The sequence below is a fragment of the Charadrius vociferus genome, unplaced genomic scaffold (assembly GCF_000708025.1).
Source record: "Charadrius vociferus isolate BGI_N301 unplaced genomic scaffold, ASM70802v2 scaffold15, whole genome shotgun sequence".
Taxonomy (NCBI): Eukaryota; Metazoa; Chordata; class Aves; order Charadriiformes; family Charadriidae; genus Charadrius; species Charadrius vociferus.
In genome coordinates, this window is record NW_009650064.1 from 2776379 (window position 1) to 2803389 (window position 27011).

At 37.7% G+C, this 27011-nt stretch overlaps 1 protein-coding gene across 1 annotated transcript; it reads right to left on the bottom strand.

Annotated features, from left to right (window-relative positions):
• Positions 1-1558: 1558 nt before the first annotated feature.
• On the bottom strand, positions 1559-27011 carry DCAF13 (DDB1 and CUL4 associated factor 13). Its single transcript, XM_009891908.1, has 10 exons — positions 26655-27011; positions 25259-25366; positions 23179-23268; positions 22101-22256; positions 21298-21375; positions 16456-16538; positions 14358-14522; positions 10888-11023; positions 2559-2722; positions 1559-1715 (listed from the first exon to the last, which is right to left on the bottom strand). Exons 1-10 carry the CDS (start codon positions 27009-27011, stop codon positions 1628-1630), a joined length of 1425 nt encoding a protein of 474 aa, XP_009890210.1. The 3' UTR covers positions 1559-1627.

A 27011-nucleotide genomic window follows, 5' to 3' on the forward strand; every position in this document is an offset into this window, starting at 1 on the left:
GTGTCACAAGCCATACTTTGGACCGCACATTCTCCCTCAATTTTCTCAGTGTTTCAGAAAGGAAATAAACTGTATTTGGCACAGAGTGCACTGTATTAGTACAACAGGCACACAGCCAGCATCAGTCTATTCCCTGATCTGTTCCACCGCTTCCCATCATCCTACTTAGAGCTCTTCAGATCTGCTCCTCTTCCTGCATCACGCCATAAGGTAAGTGATCCAGAGAGCAAAAGATACATTATGGCCTCTTATCACCAAACAGCCATAATTTTGCCATGATCATCCAGGAATCTTGCCCAAACAGTGCTGGAAGAGTAAAAGCTAGAAATGTATATAGACGTTAGTGTCAGTGGACACACATTAAACAGGATGCTACATGAAGGCAAGTGGTCAAAGTGCTCAATTTCCAGATTAAAAAAAAAAAAAGTTTATTGTTTAACTATAAAGTTTATTCTAATTGAGTTCATAAATTTTTTTGTGCATAAACTTGGGGGGAATGTAGTTACAGACTGCACAGTAGTGCAACAGCTTAACAATATCCTTTTGTATGCAAGATGTTAAGCAACACTTATGGTTATTAAATATATCATATTTCTGCAAAAGAAGCCTTCAGCCTAGAAGGCCTAGTTGAATTCCAGCATAGTTTTCTGATCACCTTAGTGTCTTCAGTAAAAACCTAAGACTATCCCAGTGGAAGAGAAACAGACCATCTTCCAGACAAATAGTAAAAGAACTTTGAGCTACAGGTACATTGTGAAATGTGAAGCTTTTATTTTTATATAAACTCCAAATAGAAGGCTTATAATAAATGTCACCTAAGGAAGTTTCTGGGGTTTACATAACTTGTGTCATCTTTCATCCAGATTTTAGAAGTTTTAAATAAGTTAGAGAAAATATATTTATTCAACTATGTCGTTATTAATATTAGCAACTTCAACAGTCTGAATTTTTGTCAAGTTATATAACAATAGTTAAGAAGACAGAACAAAACTATTAATAAGTTTACAGATATCTGAGAATCCCATTGAATTCATCTTGGATAAAAGAAAAGTAATATCTTGTACTGTAATAAGTATAATGCAGTGTATTTGTCAGCTGGAATAATCAAAATCTAGTCCATTGCCTTAAGGTCACTTGTTTACTTTATTAGATTTATTTAAAAAAAAAAAATAGCAAAACCCCAAAACAGCATAAGGACAACTGATTTTATAATTCTGCATGGGACAAAGTTTTTTTTGCCTCTGACAAATCTGAACCTTTTTCATCCTTCTTTTGTAGTAACAGTATCAAGGAGTAGGATCAGGACTACAGATATCCTCCACCAACTACCAAGTTATCCGCTTATATCAAAAGGGTCAAACTCCACTGCAATACACAGCATTGGGCCAGTAACATCAGACATGCAAATGGCAATAAAAGATTACAGGGCCAATTCGTATGACTGCCCAAAGCAGACGATGGCTTGAGAAATCAGAGCATGTGTATACTTGGAAGAAAAGGCATGTTTCTGGAGCCATATGCTGTCTCACCGATGTCCATCAATTTTATTTTTTTTTTTTTTTAACAGTGGATTCATTCAATAGTGACATTTGCTTTCATTGTGACACTTTTGTACATGTAAGAACAATTATTTCACTACTGCCACAATATGTTTCTTCCTCTCTGACACAAATGGCACAGATCCTGGTTTGCTGTGCTTACGACGATTCAGTTCCCTAGAAACAAAAAACAGAAAAATGAAGTTCAGTAGTCAACATAAAGATTTAACAAATACTAACTTCCTCCTTAAGCTACTAATAGAGATATCTTACAATTAAAAAAAAAAATATTAAGAATTGATCTGCTTTTATTAATCAAAGGCCATGTACTTCCTCCTTTGAGGAGAGCTGTCCCTTTGAAAAATAACTTTAAAATTCGCTAATTTAGAAAAGTTTTGAATTGAGCCTTTTCTTGGGAGCTCAGCTTACTTGGTTTTCATGTCAACAGCACTTGCTGCTCAATTTTGTAGAATCTTTCAGCTGAGAAAGATGACTAACACCCACCACTCTTTGGTTTTACTGTTAATTTAATGGCTACAGCAAAGTATGCCACCTTTTACTCCTAGAAATTCCAATATGGCAATAATCCAGGTAACAGAAAACACTCATCCTGGAGTCTGGTATAAAAAAAAACCAAAAAACCCCAAACACCACCAAAAAAGCCCCCAAACCCTCCACACCCCCAAACCAGCCCATTCTGTTTCCTTTGCAATGTTGCATCATGTCATTCTTAACAGAGCACTGCGGCTCCTTCCAACACGGTATTTGCTCCCACTTCTTCAGTGAACTTGTGGGAAGCAGACAGTCGTCACTGCTACTGGCACTTGTCTGCATTTTCCTTATGATCAAAGCTTAATCAATCCAGTAGTTCATGATCACTTATTCAGATGTTAAAAGCAGCTTATTCGTGTTCCTCCCACACACTGTCGCTCTATCACTCCCATACATTGCTGCTACAGCACTGCAGTGATGCATTTTATTAAGATCAGGAGAAAACAAAACCAGAATAGGAAGACGTACTTTCGCCGACGAGCTTCTCTCATGATACGTTGCTCCTTGATTTGGCAAAATATACTTTTAGGCAAGTGACGGTGTTGAGCAATGCGCCTGATCTTTGGGTGATACTGGAACTTCTCCTTCAGCTTCTGATTGTAATTCATAGCTGCCTTCTCTCGTGGTGCAAGCTACAGGGAAAACACCAGAGAAGCATGTTATAAAAGAACAGGGATTTAACTGTCACAATTTTCTCTACAAAAACAAAATTTTCATTTTTAATTCAAATTGCTTCATTCTAGCAAATGGCTGTAGCCACAGGAACTTCAGAATTAGGGTAGGAAAGTATTAAAAACCTGCAATTTCAACAATACTCCAATGCTTAAACACAAAGCATTATCACAGTTTCAAAATTCAGTGAAATAACTGAATTTATTCCCTGAAAATCAGATTTTAATGTGCTGTAGAGAAAGAAGGAATAGAAATAGCTGACAGTAAAACCTCTTTGATCAGAGTCTGCCTCCTTTTCTAACCTCTGCTGCTGAACAACTTTTGCTGTGAAACAAAGATTTGCAGGCATTTTAATCACCAACCAGTGTAAGTACAAATGCTATAAATGAATTGTCTTCATGAACAGCTTTACAGACAGGTCTTTAGGTGGCCTGTATCTTACCCAGCACCTTGATCCATTAGGAAGCACAGCGCACATATCAGATTTCAAGTATTAGCTTGACTATATAGCACACAGGGAGTTCCAACTTTCATCACGCAGCTAAAAATATCTTAATATCACAAACACATGAAATACAGGTAAACTAGTGTTACCACAAAAGACTTTAACTGTATTCATATTTAAAATTACGCCTGAGCCATCATTAACAACACGAAGTGAGAAATGCTGTTTCCTGACAGCTAACCTACAGAGGATATTTAATTTTTCTTTTCAACTAGATAGATTTCCTTTGGTCCTAATGCTTATTTACCAAAAGGAAAAAAATCTGCACGCACTGTGGTTTTGTTTAAAGCATGCACTGCTTCACAAGGAATATCAGTCTCTACGTATTTTGGATTTGCTTGGATCTCTGGGAATTTCAGCTACATTTCAGTCTAGTGCGCTTTCATGTAAACAGAAAATCTGTTAATATTAAATATTAACAGAGGCTAATCCTATTCTCTTCTTCCTACCCTCCCGCCCAAAATACACTCTATAACTCCAGTATTTCAGACATCTTAAAACCCTTCATATTTTCATACAAGCAATGGCACAAGTCCTTTGCCCTCCCACATTTATTTCATCCACTACTACCTGCGCCTAAAGTATTAAAAGCAAAACAATAGTTCAGACAACTTCTATTTATTCAGCTTTGCAAATTACTCAGTTTCACTAATTTCTTACTTTCTCAAGAAAAAAACCACAACCTGAGTTTCAGATGCTAACAAAAAAGAAAAGTAGTAATAAAACCAACAACTTTATTACACACACAAAAATTTGGAAGTTCTACCTACATTATTATGAAACATGCTTTCTTCCCCTTTGAAATCAGCAATTGGCTATTTCTTCTCCACTCTGGAGATCACTTTTAGAAGTGACTTCTGTTAGAATATTTCATGAAATCTAAAAAAATAAATATCATACTAATAATAATTTTGGTCTGAAATACCATTAATGGTCTGGAAGCAAGTATTTAATAAAACATATGGCAAAGGAGTTTCTCCTTTGGGACAAAAAAGAAACCAAGTACCAGATGCAGAGTTGTTCATTGCTCAGAAAATTCTTACTCAGGACCTCTGTTTCTCCATACCTTCTTATTTGTAAAAAACATTGCCTTCTGCTTACATTCATCATGACCTCTCAAATTGCAACTAAGTAATTTTTACAACCTTAACCTACTAAAACTATTCCCCCTGTTCTCCCTCCAACCTTTGCTGAAATTCCGTCTGGTGTGCCAGCCCGAATAGCTGGTTCACACTCAATAAATCCCAGGTGTTCCCACTCTGCAGAAAACTGCCAACATAATCCAAATTAAAGAGGTTTTATTTTAATTAAATGCAATGATTTTCCTTTCATTTAAGAAGAGCAAATTGCTGCCGATTTCATATAACCTTGATGATTCTACAGACAAGAGGTGAATCTCTAAATTAAAGATACATCCAGGATATCTTACTTAAAAAATTAATACAGTTTAAGAGGTGGTTATGTTTGAGTCTGATTCCATTTTCACGTGTAATGTGGAATATAGAAAGGCACGTAGCTGGTGACTTTCCATCCAACTACCGCATGCCAACACCCCATATACCAGCCTGTGCTAAGTGCACCCTCATCTACATGATGGTAAAAGAGAATTTTGCAGTTATGACAAATTTCTGTCTATTTATGAGAGACAGCAGATAGCTAAGAAAGCAGACTGCAATAACGCACTGAATTCCAACCTTTCTCTTGCAAGTCATTTTACAAAGGTCAATGTAAACAACTGAAGAGAACAGCATTACTTCTCATTCTGCTTTGAGCTGGAGAAGATGCTGTAAACACAGCACGATTTAGCAGGATTAGAGATTTTGTTTATAGGGACTAGAACACCCTACAATATAAAAAATTAGGATTTATATGACATCACGAGTGGAAGACATGCTCAAAGATGATGTATGACCGTTTTTTTCATACATTTCAAGAGGGAATGTGCAACTTCCTGTATCAGGGAAACAGAAATTATGTGGCAGAAAGACAGCTGATTTGTGCCATTACCACAGCAGTACTTCACAGCAAATATCCAGAGTGAAAAAGGGCGGAAAAGAACTCTAAAATCACAGAATTTTCAGAGTTGGAAGGGACCTCTAGAGATCATCTAGTGCAACTCCCCTGCTAAAGCAGGATTGCCCAGAGCACATTACTCAGGACTGCATCCGGGGGGTCTTGAAAATCTCCAGAGAAGGGGACTCCACAACCTCCCTGGGCAGCCTGTGCCAGTGCTCTGTCACCCTAACTCTAAAGAAGTTTTTCGTGTGTTGGAACGGAACTTCCTATGTTCCAACTTGTGCCCATTGCCCCTCGTCCTGTCACTGGGAACCACTGAAAAGAGTCTGGCTCCATCCTCCTCAACCCACTCTTTAGATACTTGTAAGCAATAATCAGGTCTCCCCTCAGCCTTCTCTTCTCCAGGCTAAAGAGTCCCAGCTCTCTCAGCCTTTCCTCATAAGGGAGATGCTCCAATCCCTCAGTCATCTTGGTTGCCCTTCGCTGGACTCGCTCCAGCAGTTCCCTGTCCCTCTTGAACTGGGGAGCCCAAGCTGTCAGCAGCAGGAAAACGTGTCCTCGAGTAAACTGCTTATGCTTCTCTCTCCTCCCTCCAGATGATAGAGGCTGGTTATTTTTCCCATCTAAGCGGAAGGAAGGTAAGCATTTTTCCAGAGCCCTGACTGAAGAGCTAAGACCACCTTTAACAAAAAAATTCTCCTTTTAAAGAGGGCTGTATTTGTATTGTACAGTATTTTAAACTCCACACTATTAGACTTGTAATTCGGCATGAGAATATGAAATGGCTGTTTATCTACCTTGCCCAGGTTGCCCTTCTAGGTCGGGGCAGACAGAGCACTGATGCAACATATTTTTAGAATGCAAACGTGTCCCAGCAGTTTTCTACACCATAGCTTGTCTTTATTTAATTTTTTCCATTGCTTTGCTGAAAACACATTTCTAAATTTATTACCATAAACTTTATTACTCATTGTTTCCTCGGACCACAAACTTACAGCTTTTTTATATCTAAATGGATGACAAAAAAAGAAAGGTAATGTAGATGTTAAGAGCATCAAATCATAGCAAAAGGGTGAAGTTACATGTGCATTGAATCACAAACCCAAAATCACTACAAAAAGACTGCCACGTCACACAGTATCTGGTACTGCTTGTTATCAGCCTTATCTCACAAAATGGAACCGTATACTGGAAGCAGACTGAAAGGATATACAATTACTTAGACCATTTTAGATGCCCTCCTGCTAATCAAAACCAAGACTTGTAATTGCACATCTTTTTCAGTCCTTACTCAAAAGCTGTTATTTCTGCATCCTAAGAAAGCAGCAAACCTATTGTTTCACTCACTCTTGACACTAGTTTTACACTTACTGAAATACAAGTCATTCCCAAGCAGAAAGTTTTCTTTTTCAATTGTCCAGTGCTCTGCTCTAATTCCCAACTACTTTGGAAATGTAACAGAGCCAAATTCTGCAGCTGTTACTCACAGAAGTAATGTTACCAAGCATTTACACTAAGAACTGCAGGTGTAGATTTTTTTTTTTTTTAATAATGTGTCAATAGATTGAAGAACAATACAGCTTTTTGAAGTTTTACTGATGATTCTTTGCTTTCACTACAATTAAAAAAAAAAATCTATCCCTTTCTTTGTATTAATTACATTAATTTTATTCTATTAACTGAAATCTACTCTATTACTGCTGCTTTTCCAGACTTTTCACTCAGGCAAGGTTAAGTCCTATTTAATAATAATTACTATTTTATCAACTTTTATTAAAAAACCTAAACATTGCAAATTATTTTAAAGCAACTTCTGCAGCAGCTCCAACAGAGATTTGGGGTTTGTTACCCCTATGTAAAACCCATGCAGACTTATTTGCCAGTGGAGTGGAGACACAGCATGCCTCTGGCTCCTCCAGAGACTTTTATTCTTACTTTAATGTTTCACTGATTTTGGATAATGAGTACGATGCCAAATACATTAAAAACCAAAAGAAACATGCGTGTCAGAACTGATGACTGCTAGGGTAGCCACGGTTCAGAAAGTACAACTTTCTGACTGGATAAATGTTCATCAGTCACAACGTAAGTACTTCCTTGGAACCCAGCAATGCTAAAACCAAGTAAGACTAAGTACTCACCAAAGGGAAAAAAAAAAATGTTTGATTACCATTTTTCTTTCTCTTTCAGGATGCTGATTTCCATCCACCCCCACCCCAAAAAGATCCATCTTAAAATACAATGTATTACAGGATGTAAGCATTATATCAGAAATACAGTGACCTTTGGATGAGTCATTCAATCAAATCTTCTCAGCGAAGAAAAATAGCAGACCAAGCAACTAAGCATTTAAGACCTATTCTGACACTTCTGACAGAATTACTGAATGTTCAGCTTTGAATATTCAAAGTGTTCAAAAAATAGCCACAGACTATGGAAGAACTGGACATCTATAAAATGAGCAAGCATATGTCTATGAAGATAAGAACACCAATCCTCTAAAAAAAGAAGGACCAGGTACTAAAGAAAAACAGTGGAACCTGTTAAATAGCCATTAACAGTTGCAATGTTAAGAATCACAGGAACTACCAGGGTGGATCAGACAAGGATTGGCAGTTGCCCAAATCCAAGGAACATTTCCAAGGTATATACAAGAACATGATAAGCCATAAAGGTTCCACTCTTAAGTCCTATTAGCAACAATTACTCTCTAAACATCTGAAAAATAAAATTCCATAGCACTTCTAAAAAAAAAAAATTAACAACTGTAGCAGCTTCGGACAGTAACTAATTTAATATCCAAATTCTGTGCTTTCCTAAATTCAAAGCTTCAACAGCATAATGCTTGAACGCATTTCCACACAAGATATGGGGATGTGAAACATTATCTCTTCTTATTATAACATAATTCTTTACAAGTTCTTTAGCATCATCCATGTGAAATGAGAGCAGTTTTTCTACATAATTCACTATGTCCCTTGTAAGTTCTTCCTGTATTTCTAAATAATTTTGCTTTCTTAAGATATCTTTTGATGTCGCAAGATGGTTTTTTGAAGATAGCATGACGAGTTTTGTATTCCAAATGCTGGGATTAGTTTCATTTCTCATAGTAAATAAAAAAATCCAAACCAAACAAACAAAAAATCAAATAAGAAAACACACCCCACTTGACCTGCGTGTTATAGATAGCTAGTGACCTAGTTCTCTTGGGAGCCGATAGCCAAAGAGCTTTGACAGAAATGCTTACAAGCCCTGACACACATGCATGCTACAAAAGCCATATTTGTATGATCCCACAACAGCAGAAATGAATCGTATGCGCAGCCTCCAAGATGCATGTTAAGCATCAACAATGTACTTACAAAAAAAAAAAACAAAAAAAACCCACCACCAACACCCAAACCCAAAGGACAGCATATTTTACATAGGATTCACTGCCAGGTCAAAGAACGCAAGAATATTAATGTGCAACATCCAATACCCGATAGTCATAATTGGTAGTGCCTTTTTTAGGCCCATCCGTGGCCAGTTTTCACTGATGCAAATACTATAGAAAACAGCAGAATGTCATCTACCACTCTACATTTTGAATATCTAAATGATAACCAAGTCGTCCTTTTGGCCAATAGTACTTCTGCTATGCAGGAGTAGTTGGGTTTGCCCATTACTTGCCAGAGCCAAGTATCCTTACTCTTTCATAAGAAAAGGAGCCAATGCCACCTAGTAGTCAGAGTGAATTTGCTGTTCACACCTGAAAATATTAGGAACCATTCTATACGAAAATGGTATTTTTAACATTCTTTTTACCTACTTGTCCTTCACACATATAGCACAGAGTAAAAATGCATGTCAAAAATACCAGACGATTCTGTTACAGAACAATATCTTAGAGTGAGAGAGCTTGCTCTCTCACTAAGCATACAGCAAGTGAAGAGAAAATTTCAGTTAAAACTATAAAATCAGGTGAAAAGGGCATTGCCATAGCATACGGATATGACAATAGGAAAACAGGCAATATTTCTGCCCAACACCGCCCTGTGTAAGCAAATTCAACATAAAAGTTAAATCAAAAAGTAAAGTCTATAATGAGCTTTGCGCAGTCCTTGGAATTAGCAAGCATGGGACTGATACTTAAATGTTTGACTGAAGCATTCCATGGGAAAATCTCAAGAATCAGTTCAGAATAGAAAAACAAACAAACAAAAAGCATCCTCAAAAAAAAGAAGAGTCATTCCATTAAAGAAATTCAACTTAAATAGTAGTTTTTAACCACAAATACTGTACAGGCTACAAAGTTGTGTTTTGTATTGGTTCCTTTTTTTTTTTTTTTCTCTATAGCTCTGTAGCAAAGATGAGAAAAATCACAGGACTTCCAAATACCAATGGTGGGCTGTGGCTGAAGATATACATACAGTTTTAGCTGTGCTACTCCATACCCAGTGCTTCACAGTGTACAACTGCCCATGAATTACCCCGTTCCACACTGTAGCCCTAAGTACTCCCACCACTCCCATTCACCTGCCACCTCTCCCGGCTCCGCTTCACTTCCCTCCTATGGAGATACTATCACTTGATGGAGCTTCAGGTAATCACAAGCAGCCCTAGACATGACTGTGCCATAGATCCATCCTCTTAGCTGTACGATATTTTTCCCTGAATTACAGCTTCCCTTTCCTACCCCCTCAATCTTCCACAAGATCAAGCAGGAATTCCCCCAAGCATTATCTGACAGCTATGCTGATGGGCTCAGAAAGAGCAATGTAAGCACCTCCAAAATACCCTAACAATACAAAGCTACATAAAGGGATTACTCCCACCGGACAAAGTGTCAAATTCATTCTCCAAAGTCATCCAATACTTTAGTACAACTGTGCAGATGAATATATTCAAGTGGCAACTGTAACAGAATGTTTTGGCTTTGTCTATACATAAACTTTTGAACAAGTGTAACTGAAAAGACATGTATCTAATTAGACTGATGTCTGTTCCTACTAGGAACACTTCAACCAAACCAACTTACATTGAAGTAAATAGACTTCAGACACTACACTAGTTTGCGTACTTGATATCTGAGAATTACATAGGTTAATGACAATCTCAGTTACGCATCGGTGCAAATGGTCTCTTTTACAATGCATATGCTGATCACAGTATGAACTACACACGAACCAGTCGAATTCCAGCCAAAATTTTTAAAAGTAGTAACCCTAAGCTTCAGTAGAATGACTTCTGCATGGTAAACCAGAATGTACTGCTTTTTCTCCAGTGCAAAGGGATGAATTCTCACCTGTAGCACCCAGGTAAAAAACTCTAGTCTAGTTAGAACTGATGATTATTATTAACAGTAAACAAGACCAAAAAAAGTCACCTTGTGTAGCAATAAGAAGCCATGTAATTTTATTATTATTGAATTTACTGCAATTTATAATGAGCTATACTGTGCATGTGAGTTTTCAGATTAAATACAAATATCAAACTACCATTTTACATTCACCCCTTTAGAAACAAGTTTTTAGAAGCTGAACAGGCTGACCAGTTGTAATAACATCAAAAAAGCCCCAAACATCTGTCTTGCGATAACAAAAAGCACAATCCAACTCTTACCACTCCCAGTTTTTCAGAAGCATTAGCTTTCCACAGACGAATATTCATCTCATCAGAGCCACAGAGAATGTATTTGTTATCTGAAGTCCATTTTACAGTGATGACGTGCTGCATTCGCTTTGTATGATATACCTCCCTAAAGCAAAGAAAAACATTTTTAAATGATCTACCATCACTTTTCCCATCAACATTACCTCTACAGTATCAGAAAGCATTCTGTTCAAAGTAAAAATATTTTTTACTTTTTGTTGTTTGTTTTGTTTTTTTTTTTAATCTGACTTTTTTAAAAACACTGTGCTGATCTTAAATCTAGAGAGAGAGAAATTCAAATAAAGTATGATGGTTCGACTGATTAAGGACCACCTACGATAAGATGCTTTTTAAATAGGTGGTTTCATAGAAATTAGAGTAAATAGCTAAAGAATAACTTTTTGCAAGACATGCCATGGGTGTACAATATGAATGCATACCATTCCTGAAATAATTTTCATTAATATGCTGTTGCACTGATTGAGCATTAGAGAACGGGACCGCAGAAGAATGGGTGCCAAAGAATCTGAGAGCACCATTATGAACAAAAAAAAAGAACAGTAAATAAACACCTCCAGCTGTCCATTTACAAAATGGCAATGGATTGGCTACTCCTCATTATGATTTACCTCCCTTCCCCAAAAATGGACTTCCTTATCATTGTCTAAAGGACTTCTAGGAAAAATTTTATAACCCTTAAAACTCAAAGAAAAGTCTTCAGTCCTGCAAACAAGAACTCAGTGAGAAATATCAGCTAGTAAAAAAGGATTCAGAACAGCTGTGTGGCTATTAAAGCATAAACTACATTTAATTCCTGCCAATTAGACTCCTGCTCAAGAAGTGCTGGCACCTGTTGAAAAAGGTTTCTACATTACGCTTAAACCAATATTTAAATGAAACTTACCTAATTTTCATTAGCTATGTACCAAACAAGCAGAGCAATATTATTTATAAAGTTATTCTTTCATTTCTGCCATAAAAATATAGGACTAAGTACACTTTCCTGGTAATTTTAATTATTTATTAGCATTCTAAAGGTGAAAAATAAGTAAGGCCTACTTATTGTCCACTAATACCCACTCCCTCAGTGTATCAGCCACGCAGTGCAGCTTATAGATTATTCTCTTTCTTCTACCTCATTAGTTTTACAAGTAAAATAGAAGCAGTAATGGAAAGGAAATGTGGAAATAACACCTATTCAAGAGCCATGGAAAAACTAGACAAGGGTTGAGCTGGAAGGGTTGTGAGAAAAACAAAAGTAATCAATACTCTACCTTAAATAAGCTTTAATAAGCTTAACCACCTTTTGTAATTCAGAGTCAAGTGATTCTCTACTAGAACAACTGTGTGGAAGACTGAGCATGAGTACCTTCAGAAAACATTAATACATCAGCTTTTTAATGATGTTGATGTTTAATAGTATGTGTCCACATACGCATTTTCACAAGGATTCCTATGCTTATTTTTATTTTACTATTTGGCTCAATAACAAAGCTTTTCTTCACGCACCTTTGGGGAACTGAATACTTTTCCTTTCCTTACTCTGAATTTTCAGCCTTTGCCTCTCCTGTTGCTGTCATCATAAGTTATTTAATAACATTCCCAGAGAAAGGAAAAACACAAACCATGGCCAAATAACCTGGATCTGTCATTTAAAAAATTCACACAGCCATCCAGTTCCATTTACCAAAAATTTACTAAATTTAATCAACTTCATAATAAATCTTATTTCTTATGGCTAATCAATTTCCTAATTTCATTTCAATTTCCATTTTAAAATAAAATAGAAAGCAATGGAAGTTAGGAGTTTTTCAGATTGGCAGGAGATCAAAAGTCAAAACTGGAGTATCGTCAGGATCCTTGTTTACAGACATCCTTAACTGCCCTCCCAGTTTTCCAGGTGGGATCAGATCTTCCATTTGGTGACTTTTCTCCATTCCATGGGATTAATTTCAACTGTGCAACTCTGAAAAAGCCCAGCTTCTAAAGAATTTTACGTGTTCCAGAATGCCCTAGTCAGCTTATATGAAGCTAAGTTCTTCCTTTGTAAGGCTCTTCCTCACTAGATTTATGGCCACTACACAGAAAGGGAAAAAGCCGGGGACAAAGAGGAAAATTCCTTCCACAGGCCTTGGCAAAAATCTGCTGTAATGTGGAATAAAGCCTTTTACTGTTGCCTTATGGCATCTGCAAGCTTCCCCTCAATGATGTGCTTTAACTTTGCATATCACCACTTCTGTGAACATAACTATTTCACAGAAAGGAAAATCTGTAGAGCACAAGAACTGCTTAATAATATAAGAATTAAAAAACAAAACAAACAGACCCCCAAAGGAACTGCAATACCTAATTACATTTAAAATATTATTGCAAGACGAAAAGAAAATGAAAACTACCTGTAGATTAGTTAAAAAGCAAAATGTAAACAGCCCTTCTTAATCTTTAATGCAGAATAGGAGCACACCAACAGTTACATTGAATAATGCATACATAACTGCATCAATCAATAAGAAAAATATACTCTCCCCCCAATCAATATTTCAACATTATCACCCCCTAAACCACCTAGAACTTGACCTAACAGCAACTTTTGGGGGAGCCAAGGTTGGACAGAGGAAGGCAACTAGAAATAAAGTGAAGAATAAAGAAAAAAGAGGAAGAACTGACAACAGAAAGTAACAGAGGTAGGTTTATGAAGAACAAATGATACCAGAGAGATCTGATAACTTGCTTCAATTCTCACCAAATTGAAGAAAAATAATAATGGAGACACAGTAGATCAAATCTGAACTTCAGCAAAATATTTAATACACTGCCTTATGAAATCTTACATGAAAAACTAATTCAAAGCGAATTGTATTCAAAGCCTTGTCACATGAATCAAAACCTGGTTAACAAAATGTGAACAAAAGGTAATGAGCATTCTGAAACAGATTGCAAAAGTGTCCCAAACTGATCTTCAGTTTCATTCACACAACAATGTTTTTCACGTAACATCTTTAGCAATCACCCATACAGGATGAAGACAGTCCCTAGAAAACAAAATGCTACAACGCTGTAAGAAACTGCAAACTTAAGTGGTGACAGATACAGTACAAAGTGACCTAGAAACATTAAAGATACATATAGAGGGAAATAAGATGGGATTCATCTTGGTAAAATACAAATAAGTACACCCAAGAACAATAATCCACTGTAATTTTAACTCAAAACTGCTTAAGTACTGCTATCCATTAAGTAGTTCTACTGTAACACATACTCCAGAATTATCTGTCAACTACGTGACCTGTCAATCTCAAATTATATACAGAATAAGATTACAATATTCACAGGAAGTAAATGCCCCAATGAAGATGTTAATGAATGAATTCAAAATTTTGAGGACTAGGGAGGTCACCGGAATGAATGACAACAAGAGACAAAGCTGTAGAGTCACTCACCTGCTGTGACCTTTGTCTACAGGAAAAATGCGGATAGACTTATCAAAGCTGGCAGAGACAAATTCTTTCCCAGTTGGTGAATAATCCACATCAAGAACAGCAGACACGTGATCCATATGCACCCTCACAGGTGATTCAAGAAAGCGCATATCAAAAGTATATAAGCTTTAAAAGAAACACACCAACAACTTAATATTTTAACAGCTCCTAAGTAAATAGTACATTTCTGCTGAACTTTGATCACACATAAGCCGCACTTAAAGACAGATCCATACTGCAGAGGGAACTCTTTAAAACTGCTCATAACACAGGAAAAGAGAGAACGATATATTGTTTAGGGCTTGAAAAAAGTTTATTAACCAGAGGCTTTAGTTACTGGATCAGACCTAGGTTTCTTGCTCACTGTCAAAGAATAGATGATCTCCACTATTCCCTTCATCATCTGTTGATGTGTCACTGACCAAACCCACTTCTCCAACCACCACACTATCCTCCTTTACTCCATCTTTAGCTATAAGTATATAACCTGAACTTGGACAAGCATCTCTGAATCATTACAGCAAGCCTATCAATTTGCCGAGGTTTCTAGATATTCCCATACTGGGAACTCCTAGTGATTCCAAGTCTTCCGTGAAGTTCCCATTTGGTTGTCACCCAGAGAACGTAGGAGTCCAAGCAAAGCTTGGTCCTTCAATACTTGGAGATACTACTTCAGCAGAGCACGCTCCTTGTAGAAAAGCATTACATTAAAAATAAACATAGAGCTTCTGGACCACAGTTGGTTTGTTCTTAAGTACCTCAAAGCTCAGGTGAGGTCTACCTGTACTCACTTTGAATCAATAAGCCCACTGACACATAGCAAGGCATAATAACTGAGCAGATCATTAATTTGCCTAGGGCCAATAAGCAAAGATGCTTCACAAAGCATTTAATGAAACCTGCTTAAGTTATACAATTTAGTAGAACTACTATATTAAAAACTGGTAATTTAGCAGGTTTCTCACCCTCCTCGCTGCAGAGGAATGCATAACTGAAATTAATCCAATGTCTCTTATTCAATAGTTTACTGGCAACTATTGTTTTTTCCTTCTAAATTCCCCAAGAAAAACTATGCTAGCATCGTATTCAAAACCACTACTCTATATAACGAGGCAAAACTTGCACGGACGTTGTTGATACATGCATTTGCCATTGCACTTAGACTAATTACTTTAGTTTGCAAGAGGACAGTTGCCCCTGACAGTAAGAGCTACCATTTTTAGTTTAGCAGGGGTGGGTGGGGTGAGGGTGGGTGAGATTTATAAACAAACAGATTAGATAGCCTGTTAGCCCTACCATACCATAACCAAAATAGGTGAAAAGCAGTACATTAAACACAACACCCACTTTCACGGTCTGGGCCAGATTCCATTTCCTTGGAAAAACAGCCTTAAAATAAGTGATAAAATTCCTGTGTTCTAGAAGAAAACAGTGATCTATTGATAGATCACCGACTTCCTGTAAAAAAGGATGTGGAACACATTTTGCAGTGGCCTAGTTTTGAAGAGACAGCTTTTTCAATATCAGATTAGCCGTTCACATGAATAGTATTGTTCAAAAGTAAAAAAACTGCTCTGAGACATTGAAAGGATAAGTATTGCAGTCTCTAGAACTGTTTCACAAAAGATTAATTTATTTTTTTTTAAGAAAGGTTTTCATCAAAATAGCTGACCAGTACAATATATCAACTTCACAAGAGCTGACAAGAAAATAAACACTTATATTGCCTCAGACTGGACCAACAGTATTTATTTTCCAGGTGCCACCGCAAGTTACACTTGCACTGGTTCAGCTGCATTTTTTGTAAGTTACATTGCTTTTTTTTTTTTCCCCCCTGGGTACTGAAATACAGAGGAAGAGGTAGTCTATTATCAATTAATTTTTTTTTTTTAAAAAAAATCAGTGAGCCTATAATTCTCTAGGTTATTACTTAAGTGATTCAAATTTAGAATGTAGGTAGTTTTTTTAAAAACGTACTTTAGCATGATGATAAATCACAAAACCACAGATTAAAAACATAACATGATTGGGATTATCAAAAAAGCAAGGTCACACTTACTTGTAATCTTCATTTGCTGCAGTAAAAACGAAAGCTTCCATGGGATTCCAACATAATGTGTTTGTCCTCATGTTCAAGATAACCTGAAAGATATTTACACATCACTACCTTGTTATAGGGAGTAAAATACTCACTATATTCAAAGTTTTCTGTACCACTGGAGACAAGCACTTCCTAGATACAGAATTTGAGCAGAGAAATAGTGACATTACAGCAGTGTTAAAATTGGAACTCAAGACTTCCCGTCCCTCATCATACGCTCTCTGCTTTGTGCTACACTGCGTTCAGCTCTGGAGACCCCAACATAAGAAGGACGTGGACCTGTTGGAGCAGGTCCAGAGGGGGGCTGCAAAGACAATCAGAAGGCTGAAGAACACCTGCTGTGAGGACAGGCTGAGAGAGTTGGGGCTGTTCAGCCTGGAGAAGAGAAGGCTCCAGGGAAACCTTATTGAGGCCTTCCGGTACCTAAAGGGCGCCTACAGGAAAGACAGGGAGAGACTCTTTATCAGGGAGTGCAGTGATAGAATGAGGGGTAATGGTTTTAAACTGAAAGAGGATAGATTTAGATTAGATATCAGGAAGAGTTTCTTTTCTCCAAGGGTGGTGAGACACTGGCACAGGTTGCCCAGAGAGGCTGTGGATGCCCCGTCCCTGGGAGTGTTCAAGGCCGGGTTGGATGCAGCTTTGAGTAACCTGGTCTAGTGGGAGGTGTCCCAGCCCATGGCAGAGGGGTTGGAACTAGATGATCTTCAAGGTCCCTCTCAACCCAAACCACTCCATGATTAAATTTTCCTCTGGAAGTCATCTTAGAAGCAAATTCTTCTAAAGTGGTCATTTAACATGTAAACATGTTAGTGGAGAACATGTAAACCTGGAACTTCTGAAAAATTTCACTTCATCATATTTACAGGAACCTTTAGTTAAGCAATCTATAAACACATGTAATTAAACGATCATTTCAAAGGACAGTCATTAATTGATGCTGCGAACCAGCGTTTGCAAAGCTGTTATAACATTTTGATGTTCTCCCAGTTATTACTAACACTTCATTATTTTATCTCTGAAATTGCAGTTCATAGAATGGTCATGAATTCTCCAGGACAGTTGCCATTACTGTGGCAACAGAGGGGGAATGGCTATAAACTGGAAGACGGCAGGTTTAGATTAAACACTAGGAAGAAGTTTTTCACTTTGAAGATGGTGAGGCACTGGCACAGGTTGCCCAGAGAGGTTGTGGAGGCCCCATCCCTGGAGGTGTTCAAGGCCAGGCTGGACGTGGCCTTGGGCAACCTGGTCTAGTGGGAGGTGTCCCTGTCTGTGGCAGGGGGGTTGGAACTTGATGATCTTCAAGGTCCTTTCCAACCCAAACGATTCTATGATTCTTGTTGAAGTGCTAAGCAATGTGCGTAGAAGTTACTGTGTTGTAATGTACTCACCACTATCACTGTATTAGCAGCAAGTCATTTTCTACACATTCATAAGATTGGCTTGCTGCTAATAAGCAGATGGCTACAAAGAGGTCAGTTTGCCTTAAAGTGGGAGGAACGCAACTGATGACAGCCTAGTAAGACCCTTCTACTTTGCTAACACTAGATTAGACAAGAAGTATAAAGAAGCTGTATGTTGGATGCCCCCACCTTGGAGGACTGCTGTGGCAGTAACAGCTGGGCCCCTGTGGGAGAAGGGGAGGCAGGGAGGAGGTCATCTGACACCCCACACGACACAACAACTTTGGCTTCTGCTGAGTCTTGGAGGAGCTTTCAGCCATTGTATTTAAAAATAAATCCCATCCAGCACGCCTGACACAAAGTAGATGTATAATTTCAGAGCAACTTGTTAACAAACTGACCGACTCTAAACAGGATTTTCCACAATGCTCCAGGCCAGCCATAATCCTACTTGAAAATCCTGAAATTTGGGTGTTTAACGCTATGGTACTCCAAACTCATTTTTGTTCTTAGTTTACTATACCAATCACCATGAATTTACATACGTATAACAAAATGTAGTTGTACAATCATAACTTTTACAATAATGAATACAATCTTAAAGCAAGTTAATAGTGATGACTTCTACTGAACAACCCTCCCCCCCCAAAAAAAAAAAAAATTGTGATTTTATGAGTGTCTGCATATTCTGATGATTCACATTCTCCACAGGTCCTCATTTCCTGGGTGACATTATCCCATTCAATATGAAGTCTGCACTGCAAAATACTGCTCGTTATCAGAAATTATATGCATCTAGAACTGAATGTAATCCACAGATGCCTAAAGTGATCTCTACTTTAAAAAGTGATTTTACTGAAAGGATAGGCCACTGAAAGGCCCTATGTTTACAGTAAGTAATGTGACAACTAGAATTTGTTCAGATTTCAGTATTGTTCATCTAGTTATAAACCTTGCATGTATCTGAAAATCTAATAATCGAAGGAGGGCTCTTTAACCCTCCCTGTCAAAGTTTTTCAGCCATTGCAAAATGAGTACATGACAAATGTTCAAATAGTTACTACACATGTAATGTGTTAAATCATGCTACAATATAACTCTGATACTGCTGAAAAACCCAGATTTTTTTCAAAAGGGGTCAGGTTTGGTTAAAGTCCATGCTCCGCATCTTGCATCACTATTTTTTCACCCAAATTTACAAGCATTCAGTTGATTCCAGCAGCGGTATTTGGAATTAAAATAGTGCCTAAGAAAAGGATCCTCTGTACAGTTCTAACATTATATTCAGTAACAACTATGTAAGGCAACTTGGGCTGGAAGTCATTTAAGCTGCTGTAAAGACGTCAATAATGGCATTGCAGAACAATCTAAACCTTTAGCAGAGCCATCTCCTGACACTTTTTTAATCAACTGTAGATAAGCTTAGGCATTTCATAAGAAAAAGTCCATATTAAGACAAGTCAAAGTTGTGAAGCCCCCGAAGACTTGGCTGTCTTGGTTTGCTTACTTTAACTGTGAGCACTTCCTTACAAAGAGTGTCAGCCCAGAGATTTTGAGATTAATTTTTTGTGCGATCCAGTTTTGTGTCAATCTGTTCTCCTTTACTACCTACCTAAGCATGTTACAAATGACCGGCAACACAGTTCCTGCCAGCTGTTTAAATGCTGAAGTCTATGTTTAAAACACACTAAGCTTTCCTGCAATCCCACAGGGTGCACAAGAACGACTTTTAGTTTTAAAGTGTATCAACTTCGATTAAAACATCTTCCTCTTGTCATGCAATAGGAGTGCTTTCCTTCAACTTTTCCCAGCTTTTTTAGACTAGTTCTTATTTTGCACTTAGGCAGCATCTCACCATCTAATCTGTTCCTCCTTGAAACTTAAGACTATGAAACTCACAGACAGGACAAATGGGCAACACAGCTACAGCTTCATGATGTGTAAAGTTGTACTCCTATTTCTGCTACGGAAGGGACTCCCACCGAGTTCCAAACTCAGGGCAGTGGGTGAGCTGCTTTGCTGATCAAACACCAGGAACCCAGCAGTGCTAGGAGCCAGTGCCCATACACAGGTAAAGTACCTCTAATAAGCAGGGCCCTTCTCTGGGGAGTTACAAAGCTCTTAGCTCTCTATGCAGAAATGGACACTCAACCTGCCTCTCCGCAGGAGAATCATCCTTATCCCAGCAGGAAACCCAGCACTATATCCAATGATGTACGGAATTATCCATCAGCGTGTTACTCCTATAGCAGGAAATGCACCTAAGCATGCTGCTTACTACATGAGATACGCATATATATACATATGTGCACACGTGTATATATGCACATGTACTTTTATATATTTAGCATATATACATATGTAAAATTCTGTTCGCTTCAAACTTGGTTCACAGAGGCTCAAACTACATCCTTTAAACTTGTAACTGCAGATCTACAGCACTGGCAGTGTTCAACATTCAGGTCCCCAACTAGCATCACTGACAATTTCTTTATAAGCACTGTCTCAGCGGCTGAAATGAAATGTCATTAAAAATAGTGGTGGCACAGGGAGAGAAATAAATACTGCTATACCAACAATATTCCTATTTTATAACTAAGCTAAGTACCATTATAGTGTTCTAGAATATATCATAACAGTGTCATTGCAGACAGTACGTAACATACCAGAAGGATACTGAGTGTGTATTCACAAGCCAGAATCTCGTATTTCAAGAAGAAAATTGTTAAGATAGTTCTGGAACTCAAATCCACCGAACTTGATCAAGGTTAATATGTGCGTATGAAATACTGGCTTCTTGTTTTAAGTAAATACATACATTCTCTTAAAAATAAATAGGAATCGTCATGTAATTGGTAAATTCCACGTATAAATACAATTTTGATTCCACTGCAAAGGATTTCTGAATGTTTATACTAGGTGCAGGGGCAGGGAGGGGCATTTGTCTCCATGCAAAAGAAAAACACCTTCTCAAATGCAGAGCAAGGCTCTCCAATAGTGGAAAGGAAATGCCTTAGAAGTTACCTTGTTTGCTTCTGGCATGGAGGAGAAAAAAATAATGATAATAAAAAGAAAATCACACATACACAGACAGAACGCAATATAGAACATAAAGTTCTTATTGTGAAATTGCTGTCAGGTCAGGCACTTTAATCAAGAATTACAACAGAGTAAGCGTGACAGCCCGTTTGAATGCAGAAAAGGGCCCTTTAAGTCCACATGGTTTAAATCCCAACATTAATTCAAACTCAGTTGAAAGACTCAAAATTAGACAATGAAAACTCAGTGAACTCACAGTTCAGAGCTTCCCTTTCTCTATTGTCATCAACAGTTACAGACTATTTACATATTCAGTACAATTATTAGTGCCATAAGATTCTGTTAAAAAGATTACCTTCTTTAATGGAGTCGATTTTCTCATATCATATAGCACAATATTTCTGTCAGAAGCACAGCTTCCCAAAAGGTATGTCTAAAAAACAAAACAAAAAAAACAAACACAGAAAACAGTGTGCAGGGTCTTCTAAACACTTCTAGAGTATGATTAACAGCTTACATTAGATACCTAAGCTATTTCACAAAGCTGGTAGTCAAATAGTTCCTTTTTCAGTCAAGGAAATACATTCATTGTTCTGTCTGTGCAGCTAATTATTCAGCATGAACATTTTTAATAGCTTCCCCTGTAAGATTCTGAATCCACCTAGTCCTCTCTACTTCAAAAGTAACAAGCAGTTCCTCATAAACACTTCATCGATGAACACAGCCCAGCCAAGAGGTATATAGGAACTGCTGTAGAAGATCACATACAATTGTTTTGCCATGGAGAGGGGGAGAAGCCTTGGTCACAAAGAGTACAGTACTGGAACAGATGAGAACTTCACAGCCACATAACCGGTACACTGTACAACTGAGGTACGGGATATGTACTGCTGTGGGCAGAATGGAGACCACCCTATTTTTCTTTCTCCTCTCCCCCATTGTCAGAGAAAAAAAGATAAAAAGATGAAAATACATGGTACTACACTCCAAAGCAACACAGCCATAAATAAAAATTATATGTATAAACCTCCCTAAATATTACGTTAAAACATATCAAAATCCAAATTTGGATAAAGCCATTAAAGATTGTGTTAATAGAGTTTAGATCTTATATGGAAATCAATATTTTTCTTGATCAGTATTTAACAGAAGCATTACCTCGATGGGATTAAATTTTACACTGCTTATGCTATCAAAACCCCATGTCAAAGAACACATGGGACTTGTCCTTTGCTCATCCCAAATGTCCACTTGATGGCCACAGGTGGCAAAAACAGCTTCCTTCCAGTGGTGATCAATTCCTGTATACACTGTCTTTAAAAGGGGGGGAAAAAAAAAAAAAAATCAACAAAAAAAACCAAACACAAATTTACAAAACCATTTGTATAAACAAACACAGAAGTAAGTTCTGTTACAAAAAAGATCAACAAATCATTGCATATCAAGTCTGCCATGTTTTTATTCACTCATATTACTGAAAACCAAGTCACCACTGTTACCAGAAACTAAGTCTTATCAGATGCACCCTTACACAATAGACTAGCTTTCTGTGTACTCACTTAATGAGCATGCATGCACTTCTTGTTAATTTACAATGCAGTCAGCATTAGAAGCCCATTTACAAAGTCTTGGTTGACTTTAAAGCAAAAGGAAATTTTAAGGGTACAACTACGAATTTTCAATGGGGACCTGAACAGATTCCATAGACATTACAATAATTAAAGAGTTTCAAACTATCTGTTTGCAAAAAGCATTTAATGTTGTTCTTAAAATAAGCTCATCATAAATTGAAAGTGTTGAAGTATCTATTTTTAGGCTGCTTTTGTCAAAAAGACAGACGTAAAGTTAATTTTTTTTATTGAATGGCTCTGAGGTATTGGCATGAAAAGAAAGTTATTTAATGCAGACTAAGCACTGACAACACACGTCTGAACAGAAGGAGACTACAGAAAGATCTGACCAGATCACAGGAAAGGGATGATTAGTAGAGACAGATCTAAGTAGTCTCTGATGACATTTGAGAGATTCCTTTCTGGACACATGTGAAATAAATGTAACAAAAACGTGAAGATACTTTTAAAACGCCATTATAAAATTTGATGCCATCACCTTACAACCCATTATGATAACAGGTGATATCAAACCATTTCTCTCTCCTCCAAAAGCTAGATAAGAATTGGTTCAAATTTAATTCAAAAGAAGAGACGTGAGAAAAATCAAAACTTAGATTTACTACCTTTCCAAGAATTGTATGAATAGGTTCTTCTTCTTCTCCATATTCTGGGCTCTCCATTTTCCACTGCTTCACAGTTTTGTCATCACCAACCTGCAAATATTGGAGAAAGTATGTACAGTTTTACATAAATATATTCTGTTTATTTTATTAGATGTGCTTTACAATTAAGTACAGGCAGCCTTTCAAAAGAGAATGATCTATGACATACACAGAAGTAAAGTGCTCTTTCCTGCCTATTCACTGCTCCCTTTTATACCGCCAAGCTGAAGATTAGTTATCCTCATCATAATATTTCACAAGAAACTGAGAAGGTATATGTACTTCATATGGCTGGAACGGAGTTAACATTCTTCATAGCAGCCAATATAGCATTGTGTTTTGGATTTGTGGCTAAAACAGTGCTGATAAGGTACCAATGCCTTGGCTACTGCTGAACAGTGCTTGCACAGTGTCAAGACATTCCCCTGCTGGACCCAGCTCTGTCTGTCATCATCCCTGCTTCCCCCATATGGGCAATAGACTGGGAGGGGACACAGGAGCGACAGATGACCTGAATTGGCCAAAGGAGTATTCTATACCATATAACATCATGCCCAGCAATCAGAGTTGGGGTAGAGGAAGAAGAAAGGGGAGGTGGGGGTTGGTTTCCAAAGTGGCTGCTGCTCAGAGACTGTCTGCTTGTGAAAAGGAGGTGACCAATTCCCTGTTTGTCACTGTTTCCCCCCCAGCCACCACCTTTCCTTCACCTATTCAACTGTCTTTATCTCGATCCACAAATCTTTTCCAGTTTTCAGAAGAGATACTTCCAGGGTCAAGTAGGAAAAGGGTAAGCTGGAATGGTGACTATTTTTTTAGGCTACATTTTGTGATTCTTAATCAAATGGCACCTTAAACTGCAAATCACAGAATCACAGAATTTTCAGAGTTGGAAGGGACCTCTAGAGATCATCTAGTCCAACTCCCCTGCTAAAGCAGGATTGCCCAGAGCACATTACTCAGGACTGCATCCAGGGGGGTCTTGAAAATCTCCAGAGAAGGGGACTCCACAACCTCCCTGGGCAGCCTGTGCCAGTGCTCTGTCACCCTCACCGTAAAGAAGTTTTTCCGTGTATTGGAACAGAACTTCCTATGTTCCAACTTGTCTTCTGGATGTCATTTTGATGAGCAACTAAACAGTTAAAATGCACTTTCCACCTCAGTTGCTCCAGTTGCCTGTTCCTGACTCCACGCTACCTCTCGCACTATGCCAGCACAAGCTTTTGCATGGCTGTGCAGTGACTTGCATCAGGCAAACTGGCCAAAAAATATTAGCCATACAAGTTTAACTTCCTGTCCTGACAGCCCTGCTTCTCTTTCTTCTTCCTCTCTCTCAATTTTCAGGCAGAGGGATTGTCTAAACGGTATTCTAATTTGAAGCCATTAGAATTTTTTGCTATGACTTCCCCTACATCCTAACTACTGTCCTCATGACCTGGTATGTACTTCAGAAGAGATAAAAGAGCTATTTTCGCTACTGTCTATTTACGCCCAGCTCAAAAGCAGCCAAACCGCAGGAAACTCTAGTCTTCAAAACCAATTATTTTTCTTGTATTATCTTGGAATTGTTTTAATGCAATCAGGAAGATATATTATTTCCAGACGGTTTACGTGCAACTAGATCAGTTGTGGTTGTTTTAAGTTAATAAAGCTTAATTAACATGGAACCATCTTGACTTAATCCGCTTATCTTTAATCATAATATACACAAATGGTTACTTTTCTAAGTGTTTGTACATCTTTCAATGAACGTAATCTATCTACTACTTTAATGAAAACTAGTTTACTCAAGTTTTAATTATATGACCATCTGTTAGCAATTTCCTGGTATTTATCCCTTCCATAGTCTTGAATAATATCCATATCACAGCATCAAAAAAATTTCATCAGAAACAGAATTGTCAGGTTCACTGACAAATTTAATAAACGTATTCATACAATATTTAAATATTGTATGGCAGAGAGTAAATTGCGGACTGGAAAACAGATGGTGAACAGGCACTCTGTACTGATACACTGTACAAAGGAGACACATTATACTTACAGTGAAGAATGATGTACCACAGAAACGCGCACACATGCCTCGAACAAAGCCTTCATGGGCTTGTATAGTACGAATACACTGTCGTTTGGTCAAGTTCCAAATTTTAACCTGTTAAAACCAGAAAAGTATTATGTTATTTAAGTTTTCTACAGCCCACAACTGCAGTTCATATGTAAGTATAAGAGATCACACATGTTGTAACGAAGTGGTGTAGCTGGCTTGAACACCAGTCAGATTTTATAACGTCAAAACTATTTATTTATTCCTCTACTGAAAAGGAGTTTTAAAAGTGCAGCTCTTTCCTTCTTAACCCTTCGCCCCCGCAAGCTGTACACTTACTGTATTTTTGCATTCCCTGTTTTTTAGCTAGAATTCTTGCTAAGAAACAGCAGCAGTGATAATTTTAGCAAAATATACCCCTCTAAAGAGAAAAGAACAAGGAAATAGCCTTTGGAACAAACAGAATGTTTTCAGTCCAGTTTCTGTACTACGTTTTATATAGATGTCCAACTCTCACAGAGGTTTTGGTTTCAAAGCATTTGGGCGCATTTAAAAAACAAAGAAATGGAAGTCAGTTTTTATAATTGCATGGATTTATAGTACACAGTACTTTACTCGCTCCACAGTAAGAAATCAGGTTAACATTTCATATCAATTTATTCCCCTCCTCTTTGAAAAGGTTAATCTCCCTTACACTACGGCATGACATAAGCACCTTCTATAAAAAGCAGAAAGCAACCAGTTACCCAGAAGACACCTTTAAAATATACAAGTACTATCAAAGGAGCAACGTAAGGGTGAGAGAGGACAGAAAAGACAGGCAATTTTTTTTTTCTGCAGCTGACTCCAATTAAAGTGTTCTTGCTTGCTTTTTGTAATATTAATGTAAAATAATCAAACAAATATGGAGTTAGCATTTTTTTAGGCAATATGCTAAATTATTATTCCACAGAGTTTCTGGTTGCATGCTCCTTCCCCCTAGCTCATCTGACTTCACGTGATCTTCTGAACCTGCAGCGGTTTAACTTCTCCAAGGGGAGGAAGGGGATCGCATGGGCAGCAAAAAGCAATCACTATGGACTGTAAATATTAATCACTGCTCCATCCTGAGGAACTGAATATCACACCCTCTCCTCACAACTGAACAGCTAAAAGCCGCTGCCTAACGATTTTTGAAACCTTTTGCATGCCAGGAGGTTACAACCTGCAGTTTGAGAAACACTACCACAAAGTGGGCAGAGTTGCACCTTGTGAGAGACAATAGGGTATCATGCTGAACAAAGACACAAGAGAAAAGTAAGCAGGGTGTATTTAAAAAAAAGAAAAAATACAAAAGAGGAAGAAAAAAAGAAAAGAAGGAAGAAAGGTACCTTTGCTGTTAGTAACTGCAGCTTACCTCTCCATCACAAGCTCCAGACAACACTGTAGACAAACTCTTTGGATGTTTGGCCATGCAATTAACTCCATCTCTGTGGCCATCAAGTGAGCTAAGAAAGGGTTTTGCAAACACACGTTCTAGCTTTGTTGCATTCAGAGCTCTTGTGTACTCTCGTGGAACTTCAAATGGATGCAATACAGGGTCATAGTTTCTTGGAACTGCAATAAGAGTAACACAGACATTAGAAACCCATGGTATGTAGTGTAGTTCAAGGTAAGCTGAATTCAGAAGCTTTTCTCTTTGATTTTCCTGCCATGGGAGAATTTTCTGCAACACTAAGATTTTGCCACGCCTGCTGTTTTGAAATTGATCCAT